Consider the following 24,099-nt stretch of genomic DNA (forward strand, 5'->3'; position numbering starts at 1 on the left):
GGGCAAGTTTCAGCTCATTCATCCAAGCTGTCCTTTCTCAAGGACAAGGAGCAGGGCCAGCACAGCTGAACCACTGCAGCCAACTCCTGAATGTTTCCAAATAAAATGCCTTGAGTAAGTTTATTTTTCCCTCTCAGACCTAAATTTAGCACCCCGGAGAAGCTGCTTTGGCAGTCAGTGGATGGTAACGATGACAAGATCAATCTGTGGATAGTTCTGGGAAGATTTGGAAAGTCCTGGTAAAACAGAGTTGGTTTCATTCATGTTTGCAATTTGTCCACAGCCCAAAGGTCTGCTCATGAGCTTCCAATGGTTGAAAGACAAGACATTGACAGCTGCCTGGTTTATGGAGGACAGCAGATGATCCTCACTGGACAGAATTTCACAGCAGAGTCCAAGGTGGTGTTCACAGAAAAAACATCAGGTAAGGCAGGTTCTTCCTAACTTTCCCTAACAGGATAAGGCAAATCTGTAGTGCCAAATCTCATCATAAGATTTGTGCTCATCATGCTCAAGTGAGTAGTCCCATTCAAGGTCATGTAAGTAAAACCATGTGAGTGAAGTTAGGCTTGGGAGCAACTGTTTGTGTTGTTGCTTCACAGGAATCCAGGCACTGGGAATCAGCAGGGACAGGATTTGTTAGCAAAGAAAGGAGATGAGCACTACATGTTCCTCTGTGCTTGTTTAATCTCATGTTTAGTGAATGCTACTGTAGAAATCATCATTGAAATGAACATTTTTACTGATGTGAACTACAGGCAAAGACTGTGTTTTCTTCCCTGTAGAAATCTGTGGAGAAAAAACAAACATAATGTGTCTTTTTATATAAAATTATTTTTATACATAATGAGATACAAGAATCCATCCCTTCTCCTTGCATATTTTTTATTGTAAACTTTGTGTTCCCTTTTTGCTACTAAGAAAACCTGGGGCTTGGAAGTTTTCTGTCAGTGAGCCAAGGTAGGGGTATCTTAAATGATGTGTCCAGTGCCTTGCAAGGAGTTTAAGAGATTGCATTGCCCAAGTGAGCAGCATGTGCATGACCTGTGGGGTAATGCCATGGGAAAAAAGTGAGAATCGAGCCAAAAATGAATGTACATTCATGAACGTACATGGGCACCAGCTGGTGACACGGGGGGAAAAAAGCATCCTGTGGGTCCCAGCTCCTTCCCGCCCCAGCAGCAAGCCAGGCTGGTTTTGCAGGTATGGAAGAGCTGTGGAGGTTCAGATGAGCCTGTGCAGTCAGAGGATTTCTCTTGGCACGCTCTGTTTCCTTTCAAGCCCATGGATTAATTCCTTCCCACTGTGCTGCCACTGTTCCACCATGTCAGCGCCTCGGGAAGGTACATGGGAACATCCTGGCAGCCTGCAGTGCTACCTGTCCCAAGAATGTTCTGCAGGAGCTACAGGAGATGATCCACTCAAAGGAGGCAGCTCTTGATGCCATTTCGAGGAAACATCCCAAACGCCCTGCCCCTATTTCCACATGAGAGCAGAGAAGGCTCTGGCTGGAAGAGATGTTAGAAAGTAAAAAGAGCAACAATATTTTCCACACTAAATCTAAAGCTTTTCTTCGCTGCTGGGGAAACTGCAGGGTTTTTTCCTCTTTTTTACCTCCTGGTAGGGGAGAGACAGGACTTATCCCAGCAGCAGTGCCCAGTCTGGAGCTGGGATTTGCTTGCTGGTGTTCCATATCCTGCCTCCCCCCCAGCCCTCGGCCTCTGCAGGCAGTCTCAGTCTGCTGGGCTATGAATAAATGACTGGCAGAAGGGGATTTGGAGGATGGGAGGTCCAGAGTCAAATCCTCAGGCTGAATCAGAAGTCTGTGTGGTTTGCAGTGGGTTATCTGGGGGATTCTGTGCTGAGTGGTGCTCTGGGTGTTCCATAATGCAGCAGCACCTCTGGCAGAGATGCCCCGAAGCACTTTTAGATGAAGATTTCTGTATTTAATAGGTATATCCTAAGGGGAGGAAGGTTAAGAAGCTGAGCTGGACGTGCAGATCATGCATGGGCTGGGTGCAGCAAACTGAGAATTGCTTTGAGCCTGGCTTGTCAGAGGTTGGTGAGTGTCCCAGCTCACCTGAAAATCAGGATCTTGTGCACCTGAGGCTTTCAGCCTCCTTCATTCTGCGCTGTAGACAATTCTAAATACCTCTAGGATGTCTGTTCACAGCTACCACTGCCGTGGGCTGCAGGAGCCCAGAGCAGTGAGCCCTGCTGTGCAGCCCCAGGTGTCGATGGAGCAGTGCCTGGGTGGAAGGAGGAGCAGCTCACCCACGGCTCCCCTGCCCTGCACAGCCCGTGCACAAAGTGCTGATGAGCTGCTCAGAGGCAGGGTAAGCCACAGCCACCGTGCTGGGGGTGGATGGCAGCCCAGCTCTGCTGCCCCAGCAGCAGCAGGCTGTGTCTCTTCCAGAGCACACCGCTGCCCCAGAGCCTGTGAGACAATCACACCTTTGTCATGGCAGGAAGATGCAGCAGGCTCGCAGGGGAAGCTTGGCTTGCTTACAGTTTCATTTCAACAGCTCACAAGCCTTGTCTGTGCTAGCAAGTGGTGCTGGATTTCCCACTTTTGCCACCAGTTTTAGCTGTGCTGGTAGCAAGAAGGGTGAGAGCAGCGGTGTAGGCAACCATCCCACTGCTTTTGGCATGCCAGGCTCCACAGAGCTCCTTGGCTTGGGTGTCCAGTGAGGGTGAGAGTGGCAAGGCTCTTTTTCCCCCCCAAAAAAATCTCTCTTCGAGTATTTTTGTGCAGGCAGATTTTCTGCTGTTCATTGTTCCACAGACTCCAAAGTCCGGGTGCCCTTGGACCTGGGACGCGGGTGAAGCCGTGCTGGGAAGGCGTCACTCGCGTGCTCTGCAGAGCTGAGGGAGCTGCTGCTTGGGCTCACAACTGTGAATTAGGTTTCATCCCTCAGGGGAACACTCATAACCTCTTTCCATTTCCTCTGGATCTTGTAGACGATTCTTCACCCACCATCAGCAACGCAGAAGAACATGGAACTGGTCACATTTGTGGCAAAAATACATGTCTCAGTGAGCAGCAACAAACAGGCTTTATTTGTCTTTTCACAGAATTGCAGATAGTATGTTTTTCCATAGAAATACCTGGAAACAAGGGCAATTCCCCGAATTGTGGGGGGATGTCATTGTGAAAGTGAGTGTCCGTGTCACGCGAGCCGCAGGCGGTGGCAGGGAGCTGGCAGGGGACAGGGCTGGGACAGGCTGGGCTCACGGCAGGAAACGGCAGCAGGAAACGGAGTGAAGGGGCTGGAGCTCAGTGCTCTGAGGGATAAAGTGCTCATGTTTGAAATGCTGATGCATAAATAGCATTAATATTCTGAATGCTAAAGTTTATCAACGTGCAGGCCTCAGAGTTCCGAGTTCTTCTTACGGTTGCCTCTTGCTGATGCAAGATCGTAAAACGTAGCTGCTGTGAGCCAGGGAAACGCATGAACTCCCTAAGCCCAGCACACAAAAGCAGAGTTTGGCTGACGGAGTTTGAAGATCTGAACTTGGAGACACGTAACTGAGCCCAGCTAGACTAAAGTAGGTCAGGGAAGCAACTAGATTGGGCTGTATTCTTGTAATTTTGATCTGGAAGAGAAAGCTTGAAAAGCAGTCTTGGAGCTATCAAGGACTTGGAATGGGGTGAGGGTTAAGGGTGTTAGTGTTTGGTTGGGGCCCAGATCTTACAGTGCAGTTAAAAAAAGAAGAGTTTTGTAATTCCCCCTTTTATTTATTTTAATTGTCATGTAATAATTTGCAAATCACATGCTGGTTGCATTGTGTTTACTCCCATTTGTGTACTGGTTACTGCTGCTCTGCTGTCAGTGCTAGAGGAGGTTCGTGTTTCTTGGGGAGAAAAGTGCAAATGGGCTGTGATTTCCCCTGCCAAACTCTTCTGGTGGCCACATGGACATCGTGAATCATCTCTAGGACAATGTGGGTGGTGGAGGAACAACCCAAACACAACGTCCATCCTTGGAGAGGCTCCACCGTAAATCTCCAGCTTGGGCCAGGCAGGGTAAGGGGAGGAGGTGCTGCCTGTGCCCTTTGAACTGGGGCAGCTGCCAGAGCCCCCAGGTGTGGACATCCACAGTCCCAGTGACAAAATAAATCTGCCCAGCTCTGGAGCCCAGCAGTGGTGTTGGACACACCTGGATGTGTCCTGGCTGCAGGAGAGCTCAGCAAGGGCAGGCTCAGGCTGTGGTGTGCAGAGTGGGGGCGCTGGGTTGAGGTTTTGTCTGCACAGTGCCCAAAATGCTGGACCCCACATGCTGGAAACTAGGCATGGAATGTGTGCCAGGGGATTCCAGGAATCCTGCAGGACAATGCACTGCAGGACACGGTGGTGGGATGGCATCAGGGCAGGTTTAATGTGAGGGGAAAGTTGCTGCTGTGTGGGTTTGATGGTAGGATCATGCTCTCTGTGGGAGAGGTGAAAGGAAATTCCAACTCTGCCTACAGCAGTGTTCACCTTTTTGCTAGGTCAGCTCCTCACCGTGCTCCAAACAGGGAGCTGAATCCCTTTTTGTAGTCTGACAGTTTCATATGAATGATCCAAAAACTCCTGGGGAATGCAGAAAATAGCAAACGGTTTTCAGCATCTAACTCTGTGAACTTAATAATGTAACATTAATGATGCAATTTTCTCAGGCAAATTCAAGATAAAATACACAAAGAGCTTTTTAAACTTTCAGTGTTTTCCCAGGTTCATTCAAGAGAGATGTTTATTACTTGAACAAATAACTTTAAATATTGAATGTGAGGGTAATGAGTATTAGTAAGGAGGATTGGTTTGCCTGGTTCTGCTGTGCAAATTAGAAAGTTTCAGGGTAATGGGGCCTTTGCCTTGTGCCTTTTCTTGCTGCTGTAGCTGCTGAATGCCAGCAAACCTTTCTCCCCAAAGGCTTCCCCCTGGCTGGAATGTGCTGCCTGCCCCAGGTGTTCTTGTAATCCTACGGGGCAATCGCCTGCCCAGGGATTCCAAAAAAACACTGCAAAACAGGAAAAAATCTAGGGCTCACACAGAGAAAAATGCAGAAGAGTGTGGCTGCAGAAACGGAGTTGCCATAGCTGTTGGAGACTCAGCGAGACAGGGTGGAATCCAGTGTTTTGGAAGGTTTCCCCGTATGACACAAGATTTTGGAATTTTACAGCTGGTAAATCCTTATTAACACAGGCAGCCACTGCTGGCCTGGATTCCCTGGCTCACTCTTTGCTATGGGGGCGCCTGATGGAAGTGTGCCTGGTCCTGATTATTCAGCTTAATTGTTTAGGGAGAATATTAAAAAAATAATCATAATTCTTGGCATAAACAAAAGGCAGAGAGACAAGCTCCCATCACCTGTTGACAGAAAATTGATCATGAAGAAAGCTGGCTTGGGGAGTGGAATTCCCTGTTCTCCCACTTAGTCATCGCATCCTGGTGTGACTCATTTTATTACATGGAGGTTCCCAGTGGTTTTATTTTGAGAGAAGCTTTTGTTTAATAATTTATATACACACACACAAACACACTTATAATCTTAAAAAAACAGCAAATCTATTCTGATCAATTGGCATAAGGAATCATTTGGAAGAGCTCTGGAATGAGATACTGTTCCTCCTGCTTCACTGTTCAACTACTGTATTTATGTTTTATTTTAATGGGAATAGAATTCCTCAACAATAGATGGGGAGAATTCGCCTCTAGACTTGTTCTCACTGTGCAAAATGTCAGATTTGGGGCTGGGCTGGCTGGTGGATGACTAATCCATTGCCCTTTTACCTCCCAGACCTTGCCTTGTATCTCCAGCCTTGGTGACTCAAACTTCTGTCCTCAGTGCAATGAAGGCACTGGCCTCTGCTCTTAACAAACAGAGCTCCATTAACTGCAGTGGGCAGTCTTGCTTCAGAAAGAAAAAGAAATCCATGAAAATGAAGCTCAGGAATAAGTTTAATAGCTCTACTTTTCATGAGTTTTAAATAAACTCATGCTGTGTTTGCTGTAAAGCTTGAAAATTGTTTTGAAGTAAGAGCTTAGAAGGAGACAACGGCTCAGGACCAGATGCTGAGCAGCCTTGTGCTGACTTGAAGCAGAGTAATTTCCCAGCTGAAATCAGAATTTGTCCCTGAATTTGTCTGGGGTTTGTCCAGAGCAGCAGAGATTCTGAGTGAGGGTTCCTCATAAGGTTTCTGCTGCCCAGAGTGGTTTTGTCCTTTTGGAAACCATTCTGTGCTCTCCCTTTGTTCTTGGGGTGGCTCTAAAAACCCTTCTTTGTTTTCCAGAGATGTCTGTCATCTACTGATAAAAGCTGACAGAGATAATTGCAGTGCTTTTCTGGAAGGCCTTCCAAGAAAACAGAGTGAATGGGGACAGCTCCCTGCAGGCCCAGGGGGAGCTGTGCAGAAATGTGCAGAAATGTGCAGTCAGAGCCCTGCCCCTCTGGTCACCAGGCTGGGTTTCTCTGGGGAACCAGTAACAGGTTGTTCATTAAGTAATTTGTGTAATGCTTGACTGAAAAGCAGTGTACATTTGCAGGCCTAAAATCACATGCAGGCGTGGAATCCCATCCAGAATCAGCACAATAGTATATTTAGTCTTCAGCTGCAGAGAACTGCAAAGAACATTTCCTGAGCCTCTCAGCCCATCAGTCATGCTTGTTCAAATAAAGCAGTAAGTTTGTTTCCCTGCTAGTTACTGACCCCAAAGTCATGAGCAAGGGATCCTGAATAATGTGTAAAGGCTGTAACTGGTTCAGAAAACCTTTAATTGGCTAATTAAAAAGAGTCCTATAAGGGGCTGCAGAGAATCACCCAAAATGTTCCTAATGCAGACTGACGTTTTGATTTCCCCAGTTTGAAGCAGGACTTCGGTATGATCGCAGTTTGAGTTAGGAAGGGTAGAATTACTTTCTTCCAACAACTCATTCATTCCCCCAAAGAGTGCTGACACAATCAGATCTCTCATCGGGGTTTAATGCTAAGTCTCATAGCCCTGAAGCAGCACAAAAATCTCTATTTCCTGAACATTTCACTGACCTGTGGTGTTAAAGACTTGCCAACTAAGACAAACCATTAAATGAGCAGGGAACCACAACAGTAAAAATATTGCATGAGGCAGCCATGGCTGGTAAGACCTCAGGGTCTAAATCCAAGAATATTTTATCATCTTGAGAGCAAGTGCTGCCCTTTCCAGAGGCAGGGATTGAATTCCCTGTGGTGGAGGCACAGTTTGAAAGGCACCACACACGCAGACCCGGCTCTGGATTCCTCAGTGATCCTTTGCAGCTTTCTCTCCTGTCCGTTGTTCAGGCAGGTTTAATTCTGTGCAGTAAGCAGCTATCTGCACTTGTAGACTTTGGATTAGATTATTAATTAAGCTGGGGTTTAGTCTTCTGTGTTTCCAAGCAGGAGCTGTTTGTCCCGGTTGTGGCATGACAGAATTATGGGGTAATTAAGGCCAGAAGGGATCTTTGGAGGGTTGAGCACAGCCTCCTGCTCAAAGCTAAACACATTTCTGGTGCCCAGGCACCACCTGGGTTCCAGGGAAGGGCCTTTGGTGTGACGGGCTTTGTCTTGGGGGCTGTGCTCCACTGTCACATCAGGCTTAGGATTTTTAGTGCATCCTTACAATCAGAATCCCGTTTTTGTGGAGTGCTTTCTGCAAACATCCGCTTTAATTTCCTCCTAAAAAAATCTGCATTTATGCACATCATAAAGGTGATAAATGTGTTGACAGTTTGGTGCAGGTTTTGTCTATTCATAATTTCCTGAAATGATCCTGAGACTTCTCAGTTTATTCTTCCTGCTCTCCATTAGCTCCCAGAGTGTGCATAATCTGAAGTTTTCTTTTCATTGCGAGGAAAAAGAATAGGTTAGAAAGAGAGACTTGTGAATGCAGTTGTATTTTTCATTTTCCTCACAGCCTCCCTCATCCTTCTGCCAAAAGCTCCCCATAATGTGCATATCCAGAGTGGTTAAAGGAAAAGCAAATATTGATTGTCTCGAGCTAAAGTGAAGCAGTGAGACAGATGGAGCCACATCATCATATTGAAGCATAAAGGTCAGGGAGTGAACTGCAGAGTGTTTCAATTCAACAGGGCTCAAAGAACAGGGATTGCTGCTGCTGACAGATTTGTTAGAAAGCTGTTTAGCTGCCACAAATATGGAATATATCCAAACAGAAGCATCTATCATTGTTGGAATGATAACCCCAAATATGTTTATTTCTTGTTTGCCTTTTTCATTCTTATTTTTGACCCACACAGACTTTGGACTCAGCCTGAACATCATTTGATTTTTATGGTTGGCTTCATTAGCTTTTAGTGCAATTTCAGGGGCTCAGTTACTGAATCAAATCCCCTGTGGTTGTGCTTGCATGTGTTCCACAGGCTCCTTGAATGTGCCACATGACGTGGAGGCCCGTTCCTACTTTAGTTTATGCATTTTGGATCAACAAATCCTTTTGCTTTCCACCTTCTTTGTGAAGTTAGTGCTGTTGTATCTGCACAGACTGTTTGAATTTAGCAGTACAGAAACAAAGATGAAAACATTCTGCCTGGAGCAAAACCAGTGTCAAATATTCCTGCTTGGCTGTCCTTGTTGTCAGGACATCTTCATGTGGCATTGCTGAGACAGCTCTGATGTGTGTCTCTATCAGAGCTCTCACTTTATGATGTATTTTCTTGTTTCCTTTTCCCTTCTTTTTCCTTAGAGAACTCTAAAAAATTATCCTTTGGGGTGTTTAGGAGTGTGGGGAGGTTCTTTAACGCACACTGTGATGGTTTCTTTTCTCTAAGGTCACCTAGAAGAGGAATCTCCCTGTTGAGCATTTATTGTCTCATAATCAGAAAAGGATTTGCTGGATTAACCCCCCGCCCCCCAATATTTTGGCTCCCCCTTCCCTGTTTCTGTCTCAACAGCAGCAAGGAGTTGCCTGCATTAACATGGCTACAGATTGAGTATAGCAGTGGCCAAAGTGGATGCATATGTTAAATGACATTAAATAATGGAATATTTTCCATGCCTTTGCAGCAGTCCTTTGGGGTGGGCAGTGACACAGCTCTGCTGAGGCCATCCCAGCCCCAGCAGCCCTCAGCCCCACAGTAGAAAAGACACCTGACTCACAGGAGGGAGCTTCAAAAAAGGAGAGAGAAAACTGGGAGTTGTTCAGTGTTCCCTCCTTGCAGCAGCTGGAAGCCTGGAACCTCCTGATGGGGCCCCACTTCCAGCTCCTTGGGATCTCCTGATGGGGCCACACTTCCAACTCCTTGGGATCTCCTAATGGGGCCACACTTCCATCTCCTTGGGATCTCCTGATGGGGCCCCACTTCCAGCTCCTTGGGATCTCCTGATGGGGCCACACTTCCAGCTCCTTGGGATCTCCTGATGGGGCCACACTTCCAACTCCTTGGGATCTCCTGATGGGGCCACACTTCCAACTCCTTGGGATCTCCTGATGGGGCCACACTTCCAGCTCTTTGGAACCTCCTGATGGGGACACTTCCAGCTATTCCCTGGCTGTGTCCATTGCCCAGGGAGGGTTGGGGTGAGGTTGCCCAGCAGGGCTGGTGCCCCCTGCCCCACCAGCAGCCCCAGGAGCCTGTCCCAAGGGAGGGATGAGAGCCCTGACCTCCAGGAAAAGCTGCCTGTCCCCAGTGGGTGTGAGCAGAGCTGTCCCAGGTGTGGGGTGCTGGGCAGGTGAGGTTCTGTCCCAGGGGCTGGGGCAGACAGGGAGCCCAGGGCTGTGTCCTGGCCACAGCTGGGAAGAGGCTGCCCAGAGAGCCCAGCACATCTGTCAGCTCATTGTCTGGGCCCAGCACAGAACAAAGAGCACAACAACTGAAGAAATGCAAAATGCATTTAAAAATACTCTTTCATTTCCCTTTTCGCCAGAAGCAGAAGTGCTTAAATAACAGAGGACAAAAGCAGCTCTTGCAGAGCTTCCAAGAGTTGGGAAAAATAAAAAGCCCTGTGAGAAGGACTGGGTTTAGGAGATTTCCCCCCTCATCCTGCCCAGTCTAGGGAGCCCCCAAAGCAGGCAGAGCTGCTCCCCCTAAGGCAGGCAGCAGCTCCTGGCTGCAGCATTCCCAGTCCATCAGGTCCTTGGGATATGTGTCCCCTGGCCAGTTTAAAAGCAAGCTTTCAGAAAGGTATGAAGCAATTTTCCCTCCCCCATCAGTACTTTCCTTCTGAAAATTGCTTGGCTAAAAGGCTCAGTGGAATGTGAAAATCAAAGGGGTAAAGGTTAAAATCTAAAAAAAAAAATAAATAAAAAATAAGGAAAGCACTGCAAAAAATGCTTCTATATTTGAGGAATATTTGTAACTGGAGGAAGCACCCAGTCTGTAAATGAATGTCCTGTTGCTGCTGATACACTCTTACAGCACAGGGGTTACTGTGGTGGTACTCCATACACCGGGATCAAATTTTATTTTCCTCTCTAAATACAATTTTGTGTAACTCAGGGTGGAGACGAGCTGCATGGATGCAATGATTAAGGGCAGCAAAGCTTGCAGTGGTTCAGGGTAGGGCTGTCCCACATGCAGGGAAGTGCTTTTGCACTGAGTGCAGTGAATATTTGGTGCTTTACCACGGCTCTAGGGCTGTCAGTGGCATTCTGTGGGAATCCAAGTGGTCTTGGCTTAAAGCAGCGGAAAGTTTGCTGAGCTGCTGACCCAGTGTGACCATTCACAACTTACGTGACCTCCTGATGCCCTCCAGTCAGGCTGGCTGGACTCAGGCCTGGTAAAAAGCAGATGTTGCACCTGTGCTAAATATTTCATTCTTCAGTTTGGCTAATTTCTGCATAAATGTTGAATTTTAATATGTATGTAAGCTCTTTCCTGGCGAGAGAAGTGTTCAGTGATGTGTTTAAATGAAATGCTGCTGCTTTTGGTTAGGACTGGGAAGGTGCTTGAAATAAAGTCCATTTTGAGAGCTTTGCCAACTGAATGCCCTTGATTTGTCTCTCTCTATTTTTTTTTAATAACTTCTGTGATTTAAAAAAAAAAAGCACACAATGAGGTTAATGTTGTGATGTTCTTCTAGATGGGCAGCAGATCTGGGAAATGGAGGCAACAGTGGACAAAGACAAGAGCCAGCCTGTAAGTATGGAACACTGGGTGTCCTCTCCTGCAGCTGCTGTGCAGCAGCTTGTGCTCAAGGGGAGCTTCCAGGAGCATCTCAGAAGCACAAAGAGCAGCAATGCCATGATGAACAAGTGCCAAATGCTGCAGCAGTCCATGTGCTGCAGGAAGAATCGATTCCTGCAGCAGTAGCCCCCCAAGGGAGGCACTGCTGGATTCTGTCCTGCACAGCCACAGTGCCAGCCCAGGCTCTGCAGGATGCTGGCTCCTGTGCCAGCCCTGGCTGCTGTGTCCAAATCCAGGGCTTGTCCTGCAGGATTTCCAGTGCTCTTTGGAGGGAAGGAGCCCCTCTGTTCCCTTGGCTTGCTTGGGCAGGCAGAGCTCCCGGGAGCCAGCAGTGGCACTGCCATGGGCCGTGCCTGCCCAGGAGGCAGCGGGGATAAATCAAAAGCCTACAGAATAATTGAGTTAATTTGACAAAAAGAGGGAGTTCTGCAGTGCACGCTCCTTTATCAAGCACTGTGGGATTGGCAGAGCTTCTGCATTTGTCACAGTTTCATGTTTTATTTGTAGCTGAGACTTCTCCCTCCAAGTGCAGGAGGGATGCAGTCCATAGAAACCAACTTGTCAGTACCAAAAATCTTCTGGTCTGTCACCATCTGCCCCTTTTGTCTCATACCCTTCTTTATAGGGGTGAATAGGGAGATTCCTCTTGTTGTGGAGGTGTAGCAAGGGGAGCTGCACACAAACCCCTGGCCAGCCCCAGGTGCTAATCCCTTCTTGTCCCCTGTGATGTTTATTTCAGAGCATGCTTTTTGTGGAGATACCCGAGTACAGGAACAAGCACATCCGCACAGCCGTGAAGGTCAATTTCTATGTCATCAATGGCAAAAGAAAAAGAAGCCAGCCCCAGCATTTCACCTATCACCCAGGTAATTCTCAGGGACAGAGCCACTTGTTATCTAAGTCCATGAGCAGGATTTGATTTTTCTGCTCTGTTGTTTTCTTGCCTTTCTTTGAGGATCTAAATGTTGCTAATTTAATTCAGCACTCAACAGCTGCTTGGTTTAAAAGCTGCCTGTGATTTATGGTCAGGAATTTCTGTCACTTTGGGGTGTCAGTTATCTGTTATTTTGGCAATGGGCTGATGCTGCCCCATTCACTTGGTGGAGGTTTGCCAAGAGCCTCAGTGGGAACAGGCTCAGTCTGGGACGTGGTGTGACCCTCTGAAAACCATGAGTGTTGCCTTCTCTGACGTGTCCAGCAATAAGAAAACATCAGATCTGGGAAAGGGCTTGGGATGGAGGAAGGCAAGCAATATATATTCTTCAGAGTGAGGCTAGCTGAGAAAAATACGAATGCCTTTGTGATGTCCTTCCTCTGGGGGATTGGTGAGCCATGTCACAATAAATGCAACAGGATTACTAATGAGATTCCCAGAATTTCTCAGCTTTGGCTGGGGGGAAAATATTGTGAGAAAATCAGAGTACTGTGTTTGTGGAAAGCAGTGAGCATAAAATAACAGCACCAGATTTTATGCAAGCTTCAAATGATGTCTTAATTTGACTTGTCTCTAAGGAAAGGGAAACATTCGTTCAGACTCTTATTTTGCTCTCCTCCAGCCTGAAAATCTCTGGTCCTCGCCCTGGATTTATGAACTCTATAGGGTATCACCAGTCTGAAGGATTTGTACAGTTGCTAAACTGTTCTGAGCAGTATTGAGAAGCACGCTTCTATCTAAATACAATCCCTAAAATAGACCACTTAGGAGAAGGAATCTTTACTTCCAGACAGGAATTTTGCATGACCACTGTATAGTTTCCATTGTGTGGTGTTTCTGTAGCGAGTTTTGGGGAAGATGTGACAAAAAAAATCATTGGAAATGTAGAGGACCATCCTTTATACCACCAGGATTCACACAACTCTTACTAATTCATGGTCTTTTAAATGATGGTGTCAGACAGGTCTTCAGCTCTCAGCACTGAGGAAACTTTGTGCAGCTGAGACAAAAACTCTAAAACAGTTCAGCTCTGCCTTTGGTCACTTGTTAAATGTTTGGCAGAAAGATGGGGAGTTGTTTATGTCCTGGGATTTCTGTTGATTCAGTCTCCTTGAGATGGAGTACTGCATGAAACACCTATCTATGGCTTCTTATTGTGTCTGTGTTCCAGAATGGCCCTTAAATGAATTGAAACAGGGGCTGAAGTGTTGAATTTTTCAATGTTAGCAATTTGTGGTTCATCAGTACATTAAAGATTTTTCAAGAATCTCTTAGCACAGAGTGCTTTGAAGAATCTTTGCCATGTTGCATGTGGGTGATTTATTAAACTCAGTGCTTGTGACATATAAATTTACACACACAAATCTTGTAAAAGGCTTAAATCTCTTATTGCTTCAAGGAAAACCTCTCTGTTTCTCCTCAGCTCGTTACGAATAACGTCCTTTGCATGCTTTGTTCTAGTACCATCAATCAAAACAGAGCCCATTGATGACTATGATCCAGCCCTAATCTGCAATCCAGTGCACAGTGCTCTGGGGACAGTAACACAGCCTTACTATTCACAGCACACAATGGCCACCGAGTCCCCTTCCTGCCTCGTGGCCACCATGGCTCCTTGCCAGCAGCTGCGCTCAGGCCTCTCCTCTCCCGACTCGCGGTACCACCAGCAGAACCCGGCTGTGATTTACCAAAGGAGCAAGAGCCTGAGCCCCAGCCAGCTGGGCTACCAGCAGCCCAGCCTGATGGCCACGCCAGTTGCCATTGCGGATGCCCACAGGTCCGTGCTGGTGCACGCTGGTTCTCCAGCCCAGACCTCAGCCGTGCTGCAGCACTCCCCGGGCCACCAGCAATCTTCTCCTGTCATCCACTACTCTCCAACCAACCAGCAGCTGAGGTGTGGAAGCCACCAGGAGTTCCAGCACATCATGTGCTGTGAAAATTTCACATCCAGCGTGTCCAGACCCAGCCAGCCCCAGGCCAGCCAGGCACAGAGGCTCAGCCCCAGCTCGTACCCCACCGTGATCCAGCAGCAGGCGGCCCCGGGCCAGCGGGCAGCCAAGAACGGGCCACCAGGGAGTGAGCAGAAGGAGGTGCTGCCAGCAGGAGTGACCATCAAGCAGGAGCAGAACCTGGACCAGGCGTACCTGGATGATGGTAAGTGCTGTGCCCCTCTCAGGGCTGCTTTGTTGGAGGGAGGGGGCAAGGATAGAGTTCTCAATGCCCCTGTTCCTCGGCGTGGCCCCCTTTGGTGGGTGTGCACATTTGCTGGATTTGGATTGGATTTGGATTTGCTATGCACATTTCAGGCTGGATTTGGGTCTTTCATTAGGTGCGTTTTTGGCTGATGGCAAAGCACTTTGGCCACTCACCCACAGGACCCCTCTGCTTGCTCCGTGCCACGGGCTCAGCTGCCATGTCGAGCTGGTCCCATTTTGTCTCCCTTTGCCAAAGGTTCCATTGCCAGTTTGGAAAATGGCAGATCTGAAATGAAATGCACTCCTTAATTATTTTATTATATTTCTTCGTATCAGGGCAAAGTCCACTTTGTAAAACGCTCTTGTACATTTTGTACCAAAAAAAAAGCCCATTGAGCAATCTATCAAGGCCTGTAATGAATGGGGTAGTGCTGCAGGCAAAACCATTGCAGATGTTCTAGATGAACAGTGGGACATTGATAAGTTAAACAATGCTGTTCCTTTGTTGTGAGCCAGCTGATTTAGCCTTTAGGAATGAACATAAGTTAGAGTAAAGCTTTCTTTGAACATATCCTGCTTATTCTTAGTCTTAGGTAGGCAGCTATTGGCAGTCTGGTTGATTGGTTCTTTTATTAAAGCATGTTTCTGGCAGGAGGAAACCAATGCAAAATTAATAGTGCAGCTGGACACTGCAATCACAGAGAGCAGCAGCAAACCCAACATTGATTTTAGTGGGAGCAGAGTGAGGCTGCTGGAAATACTGCTGCAAATGCAGGATGTTCTGTGCAGGAAGTACAGACCTGGTTGTCACAAATGGTAACTGCTCTCCTCTCAGTGCAGGCAGTGGCAGGCTTGATCTCCTGGGTGTGCACCAGGATGTGCTCCAAACACCCAGCAGTTTGGGATTTTTACTGCACTTACCTGGAGTTGTGAATTCGTGCCTGTGAAAGTTTTGCTTTCCTCAGCTTGGGTCCTGAGCGCTCTGTATTGTGTGCAGCCTTCACTGCTGGGTTTGTGGGCAGAGTTTGGATGGTTTCCTCTCTTAGCTGTGTTTGCAGAGTGGTTGATGCAGCTTTGGTGCCATCGCAGTAAAATCTGGAGAGTTTTTACTGGTTCCCTTCTCCGAGCAGGAGATTCAGGAGTCCTAAATTTAACTTGGGAGATTCACATTTCATTCAGGGAATTGGGCATGATAACAAAGCAAGAGAATCTTCCTGACAGGAGAACTAGACACTGTTATTTAGGGTAATTTTAATACGAGAAGCTGAGAGATTCTTCCATGTTTTTAAAAATACTTGGTACACACCTTGTAAAAGAAAGAAAAGAGAAAGCTTTTAATTCAAGATTCTATCTTCAAAGTCAAGCTGTAGTCCACTTAAAAGAACTCCCAATGTAGACTGCAAAGTTAATTTTCCTGAGTTTTGAATCAGGCCAGTGACACCCAACTGCAGCACAGCTCACCAAGAATGCACTCAGCCTCCCTGCTAAGGGAGCCTCTAGGCAGAGCAGCAGCAACTCAGAGTGAAATCCCAGGCTTCTCCTTGGCTGCCTGGATCATCTTGAATTGATTTCTTTATCATTGATTTCTTTATCAAGTCTTTTGGGGATTGCTTTGTCAGTTGTGCCACCCAAGCCAGGCCAGGCAAGATGGGCCACACGCAGTCTCTTTACTGACCTCAGTGAGTTTACATCAGCTGGAAGTGTGACTTGGAGAATTGTGATTTACTTTAGGGCTCTGCAAAGTGTTTCATTCTGAAACATTCAGGACTTGAATTGAAAAGCCACATTGTTTGCTGCTGGGGAAAAGTGACTCAGAACATAACAAAAGCCATGTTTTTTCTGACTAGAAAGTTTGGGTTTGTGCTTTATAGTATTAAAAGAACGCAAACCTAAAGGATTATGGAGGCTTTGCCCTTAAATCCCTTTTATCCAGAAAGCCCTTGTGAGATAAAGTGAGCTGTGAGGTCTTGCAGTGATTTTCATGGGCAGACACGGAGCTGGTGCTGGCCCAGGCAGGCTTGGCACGAGCCAACTGCTGCTGCTGCCCAGGCTCTTGGGCAATCACTGCTGGTGTCTCTCACTTCCCTTTGCTCTTCCCATCTTCCTCCTCCCCCTGCCTTGTTCTCCTTTCTCCAGAGTTCTGCTGACATCCAGATTTCGTCCCTTTGCTCTTATGGCCTCCTCTCATCAGCCCTTGACTGCTGCCTTCATGGTTAACACACAGCCTTGGTGTTCTGGGCTTTGTTTCTATTCTGAGCTTTGCCACGAACTTGTGCAGTGACCTGGGCATGGCCCACGCTGGCAGTTCCTCATTCCTGGAGCTGCTGCCTCTCAGAGTGGGCACGCTGAGAGTGCTGGGGCTGTCCTGGCAGTGACCAGAGCAGAGCATCCCGCAGTGACACCGTTGTCATTTCTCTTCGCCTCTCTCAGCTCCCTGAAGTCCCTGCTGGCAGCACCCCTCATTGTTTTCTTCTCTTCCCTGCTGTAAAAAGATGTTATTTGTCCTTCCTGAGACCGTGGCTTTTTGCACAGAGCCTTCACTGCTCCACAGGGCACAGTCACTGGGAATTCAGCACATTTAACCTGCCTTGAAAAGATGAGAGCTGTTCCCCCCTCTGCAGGAGGATTCCAGCCCTGTGGGCTCTCCAGGCTGAGTGCAGCCAAACCAGCCTGGAGCCCAAGGCAGGTGATGGCAAGGATGTACCATCTTCTGATGGGTTTTGCCGTGTGCCAGGAATGCTTGGTGCCCTCCCCAGCCCCTTGGTGATCGTTTCAGCAGAGCTGCAGCTGGTTTCTGGCCCTGCTGCAGATGTGCAGAGCTGCCACTTGCTTTCTGGAAGGAGACATTGGCCCCTCTCCTCCTCTTGCTGGTGCAGCCTCGGAGAGGAGGTGCCCAGGCCAGCCTGTGGTGCCTCTGCAGCTTCCCAGCCTTCCCCTCCCAGCCAGAATGACAAAACAGGCTCACAGGAAGGAAGCTGCACTACCCATCAGAGAGGGTGGATTTGGATACGCACCCGTCAGGGACTGATGCAAGTCCAACATTGCCACACATTGCCTACACACACCTCCTCCTCCACGTTTCTCTGTGAAATAGATATATCTGTAATTTCCTGATACCAAATACTGGGAAGAATCCCCAGAGGAGGGGACTGCTCATGAAAAATGGACAGGGAAACCTTTGTTACACACCTCTGCCTCAGAGAGTCATTACTGCTGGAATTACTCTGGGGGTGAGGAGAGTGTCAGGAGTGTCCCTGAGTGTCAGGAGACCCTTGAGGAGGCCTCAGGTGTCCGGGCCAGTGCTGGCAAGCAGGGACCAGCCTCAAATGCAAGTGAAAGCCATGGGGTGACAGAGTGATAAGCTCCTTTCAGCCGAGGCCTCATCTTAATATTATTCATAACCAAACCACCCACGATGGTAAAAGTTACCCAAACAATCACATATATATGTTGACAAATAGAATGTAGTTCCTCCAGCACCCTCAGAGCTTTAAAGAGATTAACTCTTTAAAGCACACACCCAGCTCAACATGTAGTTCTTTGCAGCACTGTCTGCAGTCCCCTGGTGGAGCAGGATCGAGGGGGGTGACCCAGGGCTGGGGCACTGGTTGTGCTCTTCCTGCAGAGCCACTGGGCTCCTGTGCAGCTCAGCTGCCGCGGGCCAGTTCCCCATCTGGGACACAGACACGAGGCTCGATTCCACGCACAGATCGTGGTTGTGTAGCTCGAGTGTTATCAGCCTGCCTGCCTTAGATTGAGATCTTTTCAGTTCAGCTGTCAGGCTGAACTTTGCAAAGAAAAATGATTGTCATTATTCAAATAGTAACTGTCTAACCACATCTGACACTCCGAATCTCTGCTGGATACGGCAGCTCTAAATTATTTTTGGTGCACAGCAATCTCCTTTGGGGAGGAGAGGAGCAAGGCAGATGCTGTGTAGTGGTTTATCAGGCTGCCATCAGCAGAGATGTTTTATAGTGAGCTCAGGTATTTCGCAGAAAACTTCAGACGTCAGATATTTCTTTAGAAAGCGGCTGTGCAGGATGTGCAGTGTGGTCCTCACATTCAGATCACCTCCACGACACGCTGTGTGCTCACATGTGCAGTTTTGCTCATCCAGCACCACTCAGAGTGTGTTGCATCCCTACATTTCCTTCCTGTGTTCTTTCATTCAACAGAGAACACCCTCAGTCTGTGCCCACAGTACTGTGACATGAAATCCACATCCATTCTTTCCTTCATGTTCAGCAGGAAGCTTTCTTTTCTGGCCAGCTCTGTTCTCCTTGGGCAGGGAGTACCTCCAGGAAACCCTGTCGGAGCCCAGAGTGCTGCTGCAGGACTGAGCTCCGTGCTGCCAGCCAGTCCTGGGGGCTCTGGCTCGGTGCTGGCACATCCTGAGCATCCTGCTGGCCCTCCCCAGCCCTGCCCGTGGATGGAGGGCTGGCACAGGCAGCTCTGGCAGCTCCTGCCAGCTGGGGGTTCCAGAGGGAGCCCCTCTGAGCACTGGAGCTGCACTGGCAGGGCCAGGGTGCTGCCTGGCTGGAGAGAGCTGCTTTTCTCTCTGAACACTGGCTTGAGCCCATGCACAGACAGCACTGAGGATGGTGGCTCTAGGGGCATGTTTTGGGTCGGTTCGTAGTTGTTTGCATCTTGTGTCCACACACAGAGTTAAGTAGCAGGACGGGGCAGAGGGGACTGTTCTTGTTTCCTGGCATTTTAGACAGGGGTGAATTTGAATCCTGCAAGTGGGCTGGGGTTCAGTTTCGAGCAACTATTTGCATCTAAAAAAGCCATGCTCTGTTTTTAATTAGAACTCCTTTTCATAGAAGGTGTGGTCACTTCTGCTCAGGCAGAGTTTGACTAAGAGTTAAGCCTGTATGTTCTCCAAAACATTTTGCTCAAACACTCTAGCAAATCTCCCTATTCATCGGGCTCATTCCTGAAGCTCTGACTCACATTATTACAGATTTTCTGTTCTCTGCTGGGACCTTGCAGCACTCCCTCGGTACACTGAAGCTTTATTTTTGGATCACTGCTCTTGTGGGTTTGTGTTAGGATCTCCATGCCCCTGTCCTATGCCTTGCTTTTCTAGAGGCACTATAAAGAGAGAAAAAGCCATCGTTCTGCTCCCAAAACCCCAAAGTCTGTCGGCAGGAAGTAGAAGGATCAGTCTGTGAGGAGGAAGGTCTGGGTTCAGGCTGAGCTTGGTCTTTCAGCAAAGTATTTAACTTCCCTGTGCTTCAGTTTACCATTATTAAAAAGTACCTTATCCTTCCCTCTTGTACAGTTAAGCATTAATTAATTTGTGTTAGCAGCACACACACGAATTCTCAGAAAAAACCCTACACTTGCGTACCTGAATATGAATGAAGTATTTGTATTGTTATAGCAGGCTCCATCTGATCTTCTTCTTCTTCACCTCTAGCAACAACTCAGTGTTTAAAAGTTCAGACAAATCCAGCCCCATTTGAAGAGTGCCCTTTCCCCAGCAGCCTCAAAGCATGCAAACCAAAACAAAGCGAGAAGAAGAAAAACCCATACATCCCAAATCAGCAGTAGAGGAAGGAAGAAAATGAATTGAGTGATTAAAACCATCGTTCCACTGGCACCTCTTTGTTCTGGAGCTCAGGAATCTTTAATTGGTGCAGTCAGTGCCCACAGGCGAGTTGTGTCACAAAGCGTTTCCTGTGGAGGAGCACAGGAACATGCAGAGCCCATTAGGAGCCCAGTGCCAGGAGGGGCACGTGGGCACTGCTGCCTCCTCCGTGGGCAGGGTCCCACCAGCACCTGGTCAGTAAACCCCAGTTCCCGGGATTTGAGGTGGAAGGCACGTCCCCCTTTGAAGGCTGACTGTTATCAGCTGAAAGCTCTCAGCTTTTGGGAGGCATCAGGCAATTTTCAATGATAGTTTTGAAATACTGGCAAAGAGTTACTTGAAAAAAAGAACTTGTTCGTGCAGTTGGGAATTGAAAGCTTCTAAACCACAATAAAGTCCTTTCCCAGACTTGCTGTCCATTTAGTCCCAGCTCATGGCATTCCTTAGACAGTCTGAATCACAGGCAGCAGACAGCTCTTACAAAGGAGACCATAGACACCCATCTGTTGGGAAGCATCTGCCAAAATAGACCATACATTTACTTTTATTCCTTCAATCCACTTTCAATTTAAAGGGATAATAGCAATAACATTTTTCACTCCAGTGCAGAGAGATGGTAATGAATTCAAATTATTCCGCTGCAGAAGGAGGCAGACAGGCTTGTCCCCAGCTCTCACAGAGAGGTGAAGCAGGACCAGAGCTTTTGAGGGACTTGGCTTCAGCTGAGGCAAGAAGTCAGTGGTAAAACTGTGGCTTTCCTGAGGAATTCCTGACTTCCAGGTCCCCCCAGGTGTGCAGGAGCTGGAGCAGCACTGGCTGTGCTCTCGGTGGTTAAATCGTGTTGCACTGAAGGGAGGGACTGGCAGAGCTCGTGTCTCCTTCCTCTGCCTTTCCACAGGCTCACTCCCTTCAGGCTGTATCTGTCAGAGAACTGGAGGTGCTTTCCAGCAGTGAGCATTGGCTGGCAGGTCACTGGCACTGCCAGAAACATTCTCATTTCTTGGGGATGAGTCTGGAGGCTGGGCAAAGCTGTTGTGTGAGCAAGTGCAGGGTGTGAGGAAAAGGGATCTTCTACAAGCTGGGAGTGACTCTGGGTGCTTCACACGGAAATTCTTTCAGTGCAGTCAAAATCTTAACAGTTTTGACAACAGTTTTTAAAAATGGGGACTTTGGTGATGAGAGATGTGCAGCTAGAAAATGGTTTATGGCAAAACCGTGCAAAGTAGGAAGGGATTAACTCATTCTAGTGCTGAATTCTCCATTTTGCTTTGAACCAGAGAAGTGCTCTCTGAAAACCTCGAGCAGGGCTTGTGCTACACTCCAGCAGCTCACCACAGAGCTGTGCTGGTTAAGGTGGTTGGTTTTTTTTTTCAATTTTATTTTGCTAACACAGCTATTCTGGTGAAAACCCTTGTAGAGACACAGCTCTGCTGGTGTAAAACCCTGGGATCAGCACAGTCAGGCCGAGTCAGGGCACCCAGCAGCTCCTTCACTGCAGGGATTTGTGCTGGGGTGACTCTGCACGGGCAGGGGGTTTGTTCCTGCTCAGCTGGGGTTGCTGATAGCATAAATATGAACATTAGGGGAAATAGAAGGGATTTTTATGTGACAGTAATTGCAGAGCTCAGCCTGCTTGGTCTGTTGACCTCCTCAGAATGGATCCCAGTAACTCCCAGCAAAGGTGATGCACTGGGCTGGACTCATGTCCAGGAGCAGGCTTTGCTGAGGGGCCTCGTGCCTGCAGCAAGGTGGGTGTTTGCCCTCACAGATAGGGAGGGCAATAAAATCTTTTTAGCTCCCCTTCAGAACAAGCAGGATGTAATTGAATATTAATCAGTGAACTAGCTCACACCCATGGCAGCTCAAGGCTTTTGCTCATTCTTTGCAATTTCATTGCAGTTCTTGGAACATTAATAGCAATTTAAAAGTCCCTGTGCAGGTGACTTTTCTTACTGATCTTTTCAGGTCCAATCCAAAAAAAAAATCCCCAAAATGTTAAAAAACAAACCTGGTTGGTTTGGGCTTTCAAAATTCAGACAGACAAAACTGATGCAACTTTGGGGCGGGAGGTTGATTGCATGATTTAAAAACCAGTCTCATGATTGCTGGAGGCCTGACTCATGAGCCCTGAACGCCTGGGTTTGGCATTGCTGCTCCTCACAGCTTCATTTGGTACAAATTGGGTTAATGCTACGAATGTGCAGAGGTGGGGAAAAGATCTTTTCTCCCCTTAAAGCTTGATGTAACAATTGGGAGGATTCGGCTCCTCCTGCAATGGCTCTTGAAAAGGCAACTCGAGTCCTTTCTGAGCTGCACTGTGAAATGCTGGGAGCAGCTGCACAGAGCCTTGCTGCTCGGAAAAGTTTGGAAAACATCTGCACATTTTTTTAACTGTTGTGAAATAAAATGCTTGGCAAGAATAGGCGTCTTAAAGATCTACAGTCTTTTTATGGTGCAAACGGAAAGGCAGTTAGAAAGTCTTCTACTGTAGAAAAATGCCTGGATACTCAGCATTACTCGCTCAAGCTGAATATCTCAGCTCAGGTCACCTCCTGCCAGGGAGCAGGGATAGTTGGTGGGGGACTTCTTGTCTGTATAGACCTCTTGTCTCACAAGAATGGAGACCTAGAATGGATTAGCTTAAAATCCATTTTTTTCCCATCTGTTTTTCATAGTTTGTTATAAATATAAATGTAATTATTTATTTATAATTATCTGTACATATAGCAATATAATAACAATTTTAATCAGTATTTATTGATAAGTCTCTGGCCATTTTTAAATTAAGAAAATGAGGATGAATCATCTGAATTTCCCATCCCAGTTAGTTTTCTTGTGAGAACTCAGAGCAGTGAGAGCTGCTTTTCTGCCCAGCAGAAGCTGGTGTGGCCTTACACTGCCCAACCACTTTATTGCTGTTTCCTCACCAGTTCCAAGAGACTTGTGTGCTCACATTTGGATGCAGCGAGTGCTTAGGGGCATTTTAAAGCAAATGTATAAGACAGTCCTGCACTGGCTGTGACAGGTACTCCATGACCTAATAGGTCACTGCAGCTCCTCTGATGTGAAAAGCAAGCAGCACATCCCTGGCTGTGCCAGAGGGAGAGTCAGGGATGGGGAAGAACAAATACTTGGAGACCATAAAACTCCCTTCAGCACTTTAGCTGCTAGTTTGGATTTTCAGGCAGGTGCTGGCTTTCACACTCTCACTCTGTAGTACAACTTTTTCTGTGTTTACCAAGGAGAAACCTAAAATGTACAAACAATGCAGTTGTGTCTGAATCATCACTCTGAATCCCCGTGCTTCAGTTTTGCAAGCACAGAAATCTGGGCATACATCCAGCTGGGAATTTCGCAGATGACTCCTTGCTCTAAGAGGGGTCTGCACAAAAACCTGAAATCCAAGGATTCCCAATTTTGCAGGCATTCATATCCTCCAGTTTATGTGCACATCTCCAAGGGATGCTGCAGTCTGTTTGGAATTAAAACTCTGATTTCTACAAATTTGCATGACTAATGGTCTGCAAATGACTGAAAACTTGGTCTTGAGTTGGATTTAACTAGTGTTAGGTATAAAAGAGTTAAATCTTCAGCTACTGTTAACTGGAGTCAAACCACTGAGGATCACAGAGCTTCACCAGGAGCAGCTCTTAGTGACTCAGTGACAAACAAGGCTGACACTCCTCATCTTCTTACACGTTCTCCTAATCCACACAGTTCCCATTTTAATCAAGCCATGTCCTTTTGTGGATTTTTAGTTTGGAAACTTTTTACTCCAAAATATAAAATAACCTGTGCCTTCAGCTGAACAAACACTACTTCTTTAGCGTGAGATGACAATTTAGATGTAGTGAGAAAAGGATTATTGACTTCTGCCTGTGGATGTTGGAGTGCAAGGCTTCCACCTGAGGGGGAATTCACGTGGATGATTGTCAGGCGTGGAAGTGAAGGTCAGAAGGAGCTGTCCCTTGCTCCTGGCCACGGGCTTTGGGAAGGGCTGGTTGTGCACCAAACTCTGTGCTCTGCATGAACCTGAGACCCTGCACAAACTGTGGGGTGATGTCCCTGCAAAGTGCCAGCAGCGTGGTCCTTTCTCAGTGGTGACTTGCTCTGACTCTGTGCAAGGAGTAACTTGGGCCAGGGCAAAAGCAGCAGTAAATTAGAAAAGTGTGAGTTTGCAATCGTTCCCTGTCCCAGGGCAGTCTAGTCAAAGGTTCCCAAATTGTGGTGTGG

The 24,099-nt window shown here is 47.4% G+C and overlaps 1 protein-coding gene across 5 annotated transcripts in view; it reads left to right on the forward strand.

The window, feature by feature from the left end:
• The window catches only part of NFATC2 (nuclear factor of activated T cells 2), an 86,013-nt gene that overhangs the window by 39,188 nt on the left and 22,726 nt on the right, over positions 1-24,099 (forward strand). For all 5 annotated transcript variants that reach the window (XM_068208073.1, XM_068208071.1, XM_068208069.1 and 2 more), the window contains exons 6-9: positions 284-424; positions 11,038-11,093; positions 11,881-12,007; positions 13,537-14,229. In XM_068208073.1, the coding sequence (XP_068064174.1) occupies positions 284-424; positions 11,038-11,093; positions 11,881-12,007; positions 13,537-14,229 (1,017 nt within the window). The remainder of the gene's footprint in view (positions 1-283; positions 425-11,037; positions 11,094-11,880; positions 12,008-13,536; positions 14,230-24,099) is intronic.

This window comes from Anomalospiza imberbis, chromosome 17 (assembly GCF_031753505.1).
Source record: "Anomalospiza imberbis isolate Cuckoo-Finch-1a 21T00152 chromosome 17, ASM3175350v1, whole genome shotgun sequence".
NCBI classification, from domain to species: domain Eukaryota; kingdom Metazoa; phylum Chordata; class Aves; order Passeriformes; family Viduidae; genus Anomalospiza; species Anomalospiza imberbis.